The sequence below is a fragment of the Rhodamnia argentea genome, chromosome 7 (genome assembly GCF_020921035.1).
Source record: "Rhodamnia argentea isolate NSW1041297 chromosome 7, ASM2092103v1, whole genome shotgun sequence".
NCBI classification, from domain to species: domain Eukaryota; kingdom Viridiplantae; phylum Streptophyta; class Magnoliopsida; order Myrtales; family Myrtaceae; genus Rhodamnia; species Rhodamnia argentea.
In genome coordinates this window covers 27,648,849-27,661,507 of record NC_063156.1, presented here as the reverse complement: position 1 = coordinate 27,661,507, position 12,659 = coordinate 27,648,849, and the positions used below count along the sequence as shown (strand labels likewise).

Here is a 12,659-nt window from a genome sequence, read left to right as displayed (position 1 = left end):
CGTCTGATAGCAATGTTCAGACCGAAAGGAGTGGATTTAGAGAGGCAACGAAAGTCCGGACAAAACGAAAATCAGATTCCAGTGCTCGGGACCATGGAACAACGTACGTGATCTCGAACTGAAAACCTACGGTCAATCATCACACGTACACAAGGCAACCGCCGCTCTATTGCGAATATAAAAAGCGAAGCTGCTCATCATGTTAGAGAACAGCTGCACCAGAATGGTACCGTAACCGTGACTGAGGAAAATGGCTGTTTGCGCTCACAGCCGTCACGCCAACCACCGGCCCCCTTAAACATGTAAGCGGTCGGAATCATCGCCGTCCTTTTCCCCTCCTCAGGCCCCTACCTATCACCTCTGTCGTAATGAGGTCATCCTCCTCGCCGCATGCCACACTCTCGCCAAGCTGTCCAGTTGTATCGCGCTTTAAGATCATCTACCTCAACTGACGACACCCTCTTAGTGAATTAAGGGTTAGATTCTCCGTTCCATACGACCCAACACGACTTGCCTAACCAATTTTCACTGTCAGATATTCTAGCAATCTTCTTTGGATCTGCATCGAGCTGCAAAGCGCTCAATGACTTTGCGCTCAATAACGAGAACTTTAACTCGTTACAAACAGTCAGGAATAACAGCTAATAGCTAGGATCTTCAGTAATATAGGACGATGGCCTTCATGATGCTTGCTTACCCGGTACTTGATCAAATCTCACTATGAGTCTGCCTTCGCCAACATCGAGGTCTGATATAGTTGCGTTTCTTGGCAAGACAATATGTCTCACTCCCTGAACAAATGACATAGCAGGTCGTGTGCAACCCCTTGGGAAAATTCAGTCAAACCATAGAGGATGCAACCGAACTCATAATTCAAAGGCACAACACTTTTTCACTTGGAAATGTCAATTACAGAGCTAAGACCGAAACTCGACATACTTGTAGCTGGGAGAGGAAGTTTGAAGATCTCCACCAAACCCCAAAATGAGATCTTGCCAGTGATTAAAAATAGTGGTTAGCGGGCATAAGTGTCAAACAACCCGGAAACTGAGTCTCCAACCAGATAAACCACTAGGCGCTATTTACATCCAGCCTATACAGAGATTCAAAAGGCAAGCGACCAACACTTCTAGCTGCTTCTTCACCTCTTGTGGTGAAACCTCACCTTCAACAAAAATTGCATCTTAACCTGTTAAAGACATCACATCCAACCACCAGATCAGTAGACAGGGTAATAGATAGTTATAATCTGTGTTTGAGTTCTGAAGAAACACAGTGGGAGGGTAGTAGTAACCAAGCATGATCCAGCTTGCAATAGTAACAATGAAAGAACACCGACAGCACCCTTCATTGTCAAAAAAATAAAGAACTACTTCCTGACTCCAACAGCCCAACATAAATTATGACAGGATGCGTGAGGTGGCCAGACAAGTAAAAGCATGTATTCAAGTGATCTCGAATGCCTGTTGGCAGTAAGAAAGCCTACATCACTCCGTTTGTGCCGAGAATATATGCTCTTTTACCACATAGGGACAAGACAGCCCTCTGCTTTCTTCCTCTCAGGTTGCGTTTGTTTCAAAAACTCAAGATTTGGGAAAACATATTTTGAAACTTAATTGGTTATATCGCTTAGAAAAATTTGTCAACGGAAGATGTTTTTATTATCGACAACAATCTATGACTAACTATTTTCGTGGGTGATAAAAATATTTTTCATTGTTTGATTATTGCAAGCGATACGAGCAATCATTTTTTGGAAAATGTCTTCCAAACTTGAGTTTTCCGCGAAACAAACGCACCCTTGAACAGCTTTATTTTGGCTATTCTGTTTTTCTCCCTTTGTGCCTAAAAAAATTGAAAAATGCAGAGCTCTACATTGTTATGCAGTAGAAAAAGGTTCAACGGGCCCATCTGTTTTTGCTTTTTAAAAGGTTGCTCTTCCACCAAAATTTAAAATATTGTCCAAATTCCAAAGGATCATGAGAAAATTATATGCGAATCACATGTCAAAATCTGTATAAGTTTCAGGCATTTAGGACTATGAAAAAGTAACAGTATGTACGCCACAAGATTTAGATTAAACAAAAACTAAGAGTTTATCCACAAAAGACAAAGCATCGTGCAGAGAAAATGCAAGGACTAGCGAGCAGTAATATGACAACTAAAATTGAATCTGAGAAGGCAAACTTACTTGAGCTGTATTATAAACAATGTACTCATTGTACATAAGCTCAGAGGCTTTCACATTAGAAGATACTGGTTTGCCACAGGGAACAATAACATCATCCTTCCATTTCACGTACTCAGATTCCTGGGGTATCTTCTTGCCTAGACCTTTAGTAGAGTGTCTGCCTTCCGGGGGCTTATCCATATACTGAATGACAAATAAAAGAAAGGGTAATAAGCCCCTCTTGCAAATTAAAAGTTTGACATGCAAATTTAATGAATATTGAGCAACAAAATTGAGGCAGGATTCCAAGCTATCAGAAACTTTTCCTACAAAGCAGTTTGTCAACAACATATAGGCATAAAGGAAACCAGTTATCCCTTCAGGCCTCAAAGACCTAATATGCACACATACCTTTGCCTTCTTAAGCTCATAGACCTCTCCCAAAGCAACTTCACTCAAGAGCATTAGCCCAACAGGATTATTCTTATCAGTGAAGCAATACTGGGCACTTTTACTGACCATGTCAGCAAAATATACTCCTTTGCCAAACTGCATAACAAGTGATAGTTAAATTTGCAGATAAAGTTTCAACATAAACAAGAAAAACCACATGCATATATATATATGGGGAGAGAGAGAGAGGGAGGGAAGGAGGGAGGGGGGGAGGGAGGAGGTGGAGAACCATGTAGCCAGTTGCTGGAGCTTCAGGAGGAGCAATTCTCATACCCTGACTGAGTATACCTACAAAGTTTGTCAAGCGAGAACCTGTGGAGCAGAAACTTTTAGTCGCTACTAATCATTTTCTTTTGGAATAGCCACTCAAACGAAAGATCATGTCACTCTTTAATGAATTAAAGTTGTCACTAACCATGCCATAAAAGCATTCTATTCCTTAGGCTTTGCCGGAAGGGAGCAAATTTATCAAATTCCCCTTCACGTTCAAGTGAGAAAACGTCCTCCAATTCTAGAGTCCAATCCTAAAGATAAAGAAGCAGAATAAATATTCTACTAGAATGGGTGAGAGAGAGATAGAGAGTAGGAGAATCCAGTGAAGCCGAAGTCTACGATCAACAATCACAGAGTACACCAACCGTGTGAGTAGGTGCATGGGTCTTATGGAGATACTTCTCGATCAGCTGATACTCTTCACTATCATGAGGAAGGGGATCAATGTTACATCGAAGCTTTTTGTACTTCTCATCAAGCGAATCGTCATTATCAACATCAAAGCCAACCAGTCTAGATGCAATTTCAATGTCCTGAAGAGCTTCTAACATTTTCACCTGCCATAAAGGCAAGAACATATTTGACATAATAATTTCAATGAGCCACTGTGGAAAGCAGCTAAATTCACCAAGGTATCAAATTGGTTATGAGCCATGTAGGGTAATCCCCACTTTATTCGGTTGTAGACTGCCTTTAAAATATCCATATGGTAAAGGTTCCTGACTTTAAATTTTAGAAAACACTAAAGCAATAGGATAAAACCAGGGAATATAGGAATGGAAATATGACATGCTCTGCAACTATAGCTTCCTGTAGTCTGATGGCAATCACAAAGAATTTCAATCTCATTATCGTTCCAGATGTTCCCTAGTAATCACCATCAAGCCAATATTGCATCTATTGCCAGATACTGGCCAAATATCTCATTCTTTTGCAGTTTGAGTTCTTTTTTCCTTTCTCTCTCTCTCTCTTTTTTGAACAGTTTGAGTTCACGTTGCACAACCAAAACAGAAACCAAAAGGGTACATTGATTCTGGCTGCATCAAGGAACATTTGTGTGGGTTCATGCAAGGAGCAAGCAAGTCACACGTAGACATTTTCTACCTGAGAATGGCCCATGCACATTTCTTGAGTCATAAGAGAAGAATCCTTTCAGCCTTACCTCACATGTAAAAAGTATGAGATGACACGGATGAGAAATATTTTGTCTAGGTAGAAATCAATCAACTACAATCTCATTGGCTTCACAAGAAACACATGACATTACGTGATGAAACATGCAATGCATTTTGCAGTGCATTCGGTACCTTGGACTGAAAATCATCTTCATCCTTGATAACATGCGGATGAATAGATGGGATCACCGTGAAAAATCGGTTGCTCGCATCAATAAGCAAACTTTCTTTGACGGATGGTTCGTGAGTTCCACTATTCAACAGATTCTGAACGTCTGTCAATGCTTCAAAACCTGAGATAAAAGAAGTATAATATCACCAAACCCATGATTCCTGAATATAATCTAATTACAGAAAGAAAAATATGGCATTTCAGCTGGTTATACAAATCAGAAAAGATTGATACTCAAATCAAGTACCTTTCCTTATGTTAGTTTTGCTTAGTTTTCCAAGCGGCATTTCCGACATATTGATTTCAAATTCCATCATAGCAGCTCTGCAGTCAATATTGGACTTAGATAGAATACAAAGCACCATGGGTCACGAAATTCTAATATTGGTTATCATATGACCTATATGTCTCCACGTTAAAAAGTATCCTCATCAGTTCTTTCAATGGAGGGGCAAGTCGGCTATCTGCATCATCTGAAGTTTTCTTTGCGACCTGTTTGCTGACTCCGTAGTCCTACAAATCGATCATTTGGAAAGTTAGAGAGAAAGAAAATTTCACACTTAATCGAGTATATTTGCATTGAATAAAGCAATATAGATGAGGAGTACTATATCCAGAGGGTAGAATCTGCCAGGTTGCTTCCGAAAATTCTCTTTTGACTCCCATGCCTCCCATAGATTTCCTGTCTTGTCAAGAAACAACCGTTTGAATTGATCGATTGCATCTGATTTTGAAAGCCCCTCTAATTTGGATCCTCCAATTTTTTCATTGCCCACTCGACCCCATTTCCGGAAAAGGTAACAGTCCGACCCTCTATCTTCTTGGATTATTTGGAGGATGTAGTAACTATGCAGAGCAACCAGATAGAGTCATCCATCAGCAAGAGTAAGGTTTAACCAAAAAAAAAAAAAAACATTTATATGGACATCAAGCAGTCATGTAGTAGACTTTGATCAGAGTTCAGTAAACTGAAAATCAGCCAGGCATACATAAATTGAAAAGGTTGAAAAAAAAGAAGCCAATTTCCTTGTCAGTTCTGCAATGTAGCTCCAAACTAAAAAGCTTACAATCAGCTCATAACATTTCAAATTGGCCAATTAGCCACCACCATTTCATACATAGTTTAATTAACACATTTCATGACAAATTTAAAATTGTGGAACTACTTCCAATAGTTCTAAAGGCTTAAGCTATTAAATTAAGTCACTGGTTTAATATTCAAATAATAAACAATGAGATCGTAGTTATTTGACCCTAGACTTTAGGAAGATCATATAAGAGAAAGGTTTGTGAAAATTAACTGGGGATGATAAGAACAATTTGGTCCACACAATTTACAATCTTATCACAAAGTCAACTTTTATAACCTTATTAATCAATGTATATGCCATCACTATTTGTTACCATACTTTCTTCTAGCAAATTATTTTCATTTTCCATTCCTAATTTACATTCTATATATATATATAGAATACCGTGTCTACTTACACATGCACATACATCCAAAGTCCACAAAGTCTTAACTCCTTTTGCCTAACCTGTAAAGCCCATTCCAGTGCAAAGGTTACATTTTAAATGCTGCAGTTAAGAACTAACCACTTTCAAGAAGCAAGTTTGCATCGTCTTCTATGTACTAATCTCTGTGCAAGAAGATCCAACTTGGTGACACAATTAAAAGAAGAAAGGAAACCTATTTTGAGAGTAGTAAATTGCAACTAGACCCCCATCCAAGCCGCAGTAGTCAATTAACCAGAAGTAATTCATATGTACACAAACATAAATATGCCAGTAGAAGAAACTGGAGACCGGGGCTGAATTAAGACAAATCTGCCATCTCTTTCCCTCACTTTCTTTCAGTTTCCCTTATAATGTTACAATGTCAGTTATCAACTTGAACCACTGATCCTAGTTTGTTTTAAAATACATTACCATGTTCCAAAATGCATTAAAAATGCCCTAACTCCATCCTTATATGTCACCTAGTTTAAACTATTTTATAGTTTCTTACACCCTCAAAGCTTTTGAAACAGTCGCAATTAGGCCCATTATTTTTGTGGCCAATAGCTAACACTTTATCAATATAACATAGAATTTCTTCGGAAGGTACTTTGCAGATTCCCCCTCATCTATTTTGAGCAGAAATTGAAGAGTAAAGGGAATTTTCCATCCTTTTCAGCGATTAACAGAGCCAACCATGTATTCTTTGTAGATGAGATATGCACTCAAAGTAAAGGGATTTGTGAAATTTCTTCACAATTTGATACGAAGTTTCATCTTAACGTCTAAAGAAAAGATAAAATCTGCAGATCAAACAACCAGGTCAATCCAGCTAATAGGTCCTCATTCGGGATATACCAATAGATCTTGGCTTAAAGCAAAGTTACTGATCAGAGGAGCACCCTGATTCCAAACAAGGTTTTTAAACAGATTGAAAAAAAATCAGGGGAAACATCATGCCATTGCTTTTCAAAAATAAAAAAAAACATGCCAAAGGGTTCATGCTCAGAGCTACAGCCTCCCATCGAAGAGGAGAGTCGTCGGACACGTAAGAAGAATAATCAACCGAATCTACCTAGGAAGCATAGCAAAATCAATAAGGCTATACTAACAAATTCATACTGAAATCAGGTATAGACGACCAACGTCACACCAAACTGTAGTTTATTTCTACACGGTCTCTTAAGTAAATCCAGAAACTTTTCATTCTTCCTAGGAGAATCCATCCTTGGACATCAAAACCACACGCCCAGGCGCACACGCGCAAAAGCGAAAATGAGAAACGAAAGTGAGAATGACATGAACAATATGGACACAAGAACTAACCTGTTTACACCTGTTGATAAGTCAGACATGTTCAAAGTAGTATTATAGATGCTTTTTCCATCCTCCAGGATGTGACCAGAGTCTTGCATCTCCGATGATTCATGCACAGCACTTCGCCCTTTCACTTTGACAGTAACTACACCTGAAGCTTTGCCAAGGGCTTCAACTTTATAAAGATCACATGAAAGCTTCTTCTGTCTCTTAAAACAGTCAACCAGATAATCCTCTCTAACAATAGGAATTTTGATCCTCCTGCCAAAACAAACTGCCACATTAGCTCAAGAAATCTCATGTTGAAGGCCGGCCTTAACAGTAGCCTACCTAGCCTTTCTCATCTCAGCCTCTTGATCGTCCAGCTCTCCACCAACAACTACACAACTAGTGTCTGTCAATTGTCAATGCGAGGTACATTTATCAGTTCAATGGCCCTGAACTTACCATACGGAATGAAGCATGAACGGAGCAAGTATCCACACTTCAGTTCATAGAATAATACCTTTCCTAATCTTGGCATGAACTTGTCCACCTGCTTCCTCAATTTTTGATTTCCACTCAGTCTGCACAAACACCACTGCAATAAATTTTATGCCCAACGCAGTTATAAGTTTGTTCAAAATGCTATTGTGTATATTTCCATAGTCATTATCTGAAAAGCATGGAGAGCAAAAATCATACAATAGATTCCTTCGTAGATCCAACAATAGCAACTTTTAGATCTCCCAAGCTTTCAATCCTTGATGATTGAGACTGACCAGCATTCCGACCTCCTAAAGGACTGGCAGCCGAGGGTGGTGGAAGAATTCGAATGGGCTTCTTCCCTTTTTGTGATTTAAACCACTGTATTAAGGAAAAAGAGAGTTAACTAATGGATAACTTTGCACATGTAATACATGAGCATATTTACCTTTTTCAGATATTGATTGTCCGTTCCTTCTGGGATTTTCCATTTCCCTTGGACACGTTCTGGTTCTCGAGTAGAATAAGAACACTTGCTCCATGCTGACAGATACCCCTGACATCTATACATGCCACTAGAGTATCGAAGTGAACCAGCACAAACTGGGCAGCTAGCCAGTGCTCCAAACAACATCCCATCAGCACTAAACAAAACAGGTGCCAATAAGAGCCGTGCAACTTTTAATATATACTATAGTATACAATAAAACATTGGCTAAAGCGCATTGCCAGTCTTGAAAACAGTTTATATACTGGTCATGAATGACATGACAAATCACTACTGGAGGCACTCATCAAAAAGATCAAAACTTGGCGTAAAAGCTAAAGCAGAAACCTACAATACAGGTGAGGCCTATGTACAAACATTTACCATTTGTCACGCAAATCAAGTTCAGATCCTGTTGAATCTTGATCATTTGCTTCAAGCATTTCACGCATCTCAGAAGTTGTGACATGCTTCTTTAAGTCATCTTTCAATGCCCATAACTCTTTGGTCTGGGCCTCGAGTTTAGTTTCTAGTTCAGACACATTTATGTCTTCATGATCAACATTCTTTGAATGGGCAACCCCACTTGTGCGCACATCTCCTTCAGCTTTGATTGCTTTTGACTTCTGCTCGCCTGTAACATCTTTCTTGCGCTTCATTCCAGCTATGGAGGTTGGCTCTTGCACAATTTCTTCATTCTTTTGTGGCTCATGCTTTTTCCCTAAGAAGACAACCACAACAAAAGACAGTAATGGGAATCAAACCACGACACAAGACAGTAATTGGAATCAAACCACGACACAAGACAGTAATTGGAATCACAACTCGGTGAATTGGAATCACAACTCGGTGCTCTCTCTGGTTTTTCCGACATAGAAGAAACAACTGATTCCATACCATTCTTTGCTGCTGAGGGAACGCTTTTAACCAAGTCTATTAGCGGTGCCTGATCAGAAACAGAAAGGCTGTCCCATCCACTTATCTTGTCCAGTTGAGTAGATGGAGATCTGTTAATGAAACAATGCGCATGATGCCACGCCAAGCCCTTGACTCCTTGACCATCAGGCTTTATAGATATCCGGGTCTGATAAAGAAGAGCGCAAATATCAGCAAAAGTTCTAGTAGTCTATGTTATTGCCATCAGAATAAGAAACTACGCTGACTGGATGAAACTTTTTCTTTTCTTTCTGTTCTCTGTTTTTGGTTCTGGTGATAGATGCCCTTGAGTACTTTCCCCTTTAGAAGAATGCATTCGTTTGTAGTCTAAAACTCTTTCTTTTCAACAAGTAGATTCTATTTACCAATGAGTTGTGATCAATGTAAATTGGTTTCTAAGCTTAAGCTCTGGATAGCATCCACATATAACAGTCTAGTCAAAATCTCTTAAAAAAGGTTAAGAGACTGGATAACTTCACCCTTTAAGTATGGTTAAGTACTTATTTGAATTTCACATTACAAGGAGTCATTTAACAAACAACCCAATGTTCCCAGCTATTAATCCAAGTCACCAAAAGCCAATTTTAGTTCCTGCAGATGAATCCGTAAAACACTATACCTCCACAAGACCTATGGTTGGATAAAATCCTATCAAAAGGTCTTCTACAACCAAGTAAAATCTTTTCCTTGCAATCAACAAAAAGAGTGACCACAAAAGTACTGTATTGTACACAAAAGCTAGTTGACTTATGATTTCCTCTAAGCAACAAAAACACTTGTTTCCTGTTCCATTTTTATGGTTTATGCTATGATGCAACCATGATGAGTAAATACTATTCTGGTAGAAAGAACTAAACAAAAAGAATAAGGTCATACTTCCCCTTTCATAATCTTTTGACCACATTGCCTGCAGGATGCACGAGAAGTTGGTGACACTTCAATGCTGCACTCTGAGTCAGCGGAGGAATTTTTGGTTGAAGGACCGCAACTCTCCACATATTTCCTGATCTTTTGTTGATCCTCCCACCGAAGCAACTCTAAGCCTTCAACATCATCAATCCTAGTTGAAAATAAATTTTCAAGATAACTTAGTAAACAGCTCCTGATTAATTAATGAAACCCCACATAGGCATAACTGCTAGAGAACGTACGATTTAATTTGATTTGCTTTCCTCATAATGCAATCAGCATGATTCCACATCTGATCCAAAAACAAACACATGTTAAATCTCCACAGTGAAGATATCTCCGGATCGTGAAATAACATAAGAAGGCTTCAAATCAAATTCAAAACGAAGCTTGTAGGTCAAGAACATAATCAGAGAACATGCAAATTCATAATCACTGAGAAACTATTCACAATTAAACATGAAGAAATATAGCTTAATGGGCTTGTTTACGAGTAGACCATGTAAGTAGTCTCTACATATCACAGTAGTATCTACATATCACACAAGGCTCGCACCGTGTGACACAAAATTAACTTGTCACATAATTCGTATACACATCTAGCACATGGCTTTCAGTAATGAATTTCATTGCCATCCTCTAAAACTCATAATATGGTGACCTATTTGGTTTTTCGCAGTATGGAAAGTCTTAGCAAAATGGGCAGTAACTTCTAGTAACTTAAAACTTATAGCTAACTTGCTTAAGAAAGAGGAAAGTGGATCTTTTTAACATCATATTTTACTTCGAAGGCATCGCCAACCTTCAAGTAACATCATTCCATAGATGAGATTAGATTAAATTAATCTTCAAATTTGAAAACGGGAAAACATCTTAAAATTATATATTATTGATTGTAGTCAGCATAAAAATGTTCAACAATCCCCAAGAAAATCTTGCTTTAGCTTTTTTCTATAATTTTTGTAAGGATAAATCAAATCATATCATGAAAGATACCAAGGGGGTAGTTCCTTATCCAAAACGACTTCAGAAGCGAAGCCGCCCATGAAAATTACCAAGAGAAAGCTGTCATCTGCAACAAGCTATAGGTAAAAAAATTGAAGTTCCCCATTGTATCAAAAGTAAAGAGCATTCTATTCCTCTCTCTAAAGGAAATTGGCCGAAGATCAAAAGTTGATCTTTGAAACGATCTCTACTTTTAGCAAATATGAGGGCACTGGTGCTCACGTAAGAAATTGTATTGTGGTAGAAGTTACTTAATGTAAGTCATACCCATTTTTGGGTCCCCTTAACCTTCTAAATGAACAAAGATTGCAAACATGCTCACGGGGCTAACTGCCGTATATTCATAACTAATCAAAACTTGAGCAACAATGTGCCTTCATTCTCTACATAATCTCCACTAACGTGATGTCTGCTACGCAAGAAAGTGGAGCATGCTCTACCAACGAGGGAATCATATGAAGTAGGATATCTTTTTTTAATTACATGGCTCCCTCCTGCATCCCTCTCAGATTAATCCTAATAGAAAAGTCATGCTGAAAGCAAGACGATGAACATGATCATACCAGGCAACTTCGCTCATTTGGGAAACAGGGTGATTTGAAGACCATTGAAACAAAAATCAACAAGTTAATTCTATAAAAATGCTACACACGCATCCTACGCTACATCTCGGTGCACACACATTACAGGGCCTTACAAGCAACAAAAGGTTGAAACTTAACGTAGAACCGTCATTTTTTAGCATAATAACTGAAAGCTCGAGTCGAAACCGAGTCTAACCGCTTAGGACAGCGAACACGAACACAAGTACCTCCACTAAAGCGCCAGAAAAATCGACGCACCCAACGTTCCATCTAAAATCAAGAAATGGGCAAACAGAAAGCATGATCCGGAATCCACAGCGAAGAGAAAAATGATAGCTTTAAGCCCCTCAAATAACCGTAACAACACAAAACCTAAGACTGGCATTACATGTCAAAAGAGGGGAGAGATTACAGGGATGAAGCCGTCGAACTGAGAGGACTGGACCATCTTGCCGAGCCGGAGCTTCTCCTTGTCGATGGAGCTCTTGCAGGACTTGCACGACGCTCGTGCCGACTTCGCGTACTCCACCCTCCAGGGTTTGGCCGGTGCGGTCGCCATTGCTCCTCGAATCCTCGCCAAGAACCGATGCGGAAGACCAGTGAAGGAAGGAAGGAAGGAAGGTAGAGATTAGCCTCGGTTCATGAAGGAAGAAGCAGTCTGGGTTGATCCTTCGCTCCCGGTCACTTCACTTCTCGCTCGACTCGCTACTGAATACTGATCAGCGGCTTTGTTGAGGCTTGCACTGGAAGCCTCGGGGGCTGGCGGGACGGTATTGTACGACGTCGTAAATGCCAATGGCCCGGCTCAATGATCCGGCCCCGTAATCGATTTTTCCGTTTGCATTCTAATTAAGGAGGTGCTTAGGAAATATTTGCACAAACGTGAAGGACTTCCGACTAAAAAAGTTTTCATGCAATGCAATTTGTGTTTGGATAAACTATAATTGAAAAGCCCATTACGAAACAACATTGATTTAAATGACATTTGGAATAGACTACACTTCTAAATAACTTTAATTAAAAAAGAACAAAAAAAGATATCTCTTATGACATCGGTAGCTCATACGACGGCTTGTCGCTGAGATTGCACAACCTCAAATATGCCAAATATGGGGACAAGAGGTGAGCTTGAGGGCTAGAAGATCGCCAAGGTCACACGATTGGGTGAGCCTTGACCTTGGCGAGCATCAAAATGTGACCCCTGTCAAGCCACTAG

At 39.4% G+C, this 12,659-nt stretch overlaps 1 protein-coding gene across 1 annotated transcript; it reads right to left on the bottom strand.

Annotated features, from left to right (window-relative positions):
• Positions 1-686: 686 nt before the first annotated feature.
• LOC115752007 (poly [ADP-ribose] polymerase 1) lies at positions 687-12,213 on the bottom strand. Its single transcript, XM_030690029.2, has 20 exons — positions 11,856-12,213; positions 10,097-10,146; positions 9,822-10,005; positions 8,907-9,093; positions 8,394-8,730; positions 7,971-8,166; positions 7,742-7,903; positions 7,563-7,623; positions 7,388-7,451; positions 7,067-7,318; positions 4,852-5,089; positions 4,644-4,756; positions 4,491-4,567; positions 4,204-4,364; positions 3,262-3,453; positions 3,039-3,147; positions 2,853-2,935; positions 2,582-2,719; positions 2,192-2,374; positions 687-1,189 (listed from the first exon to the last, which is right to left on the bottom strand). The coding sequence occupies exons 1-20, from the start codon at positions 12,000-12,002 to the stop codon at positions 1,142-1,144; spliced, it is 2,982 nt and encodes a 993-aa protein (XP_030545889.1). The 5' UTR covers positions 12,003-12,213; the 3' UTR covers positions 687-1,141.
• Between the last annotated feature and the right edge of the window lie 446 nt (positions 12,214-12,659).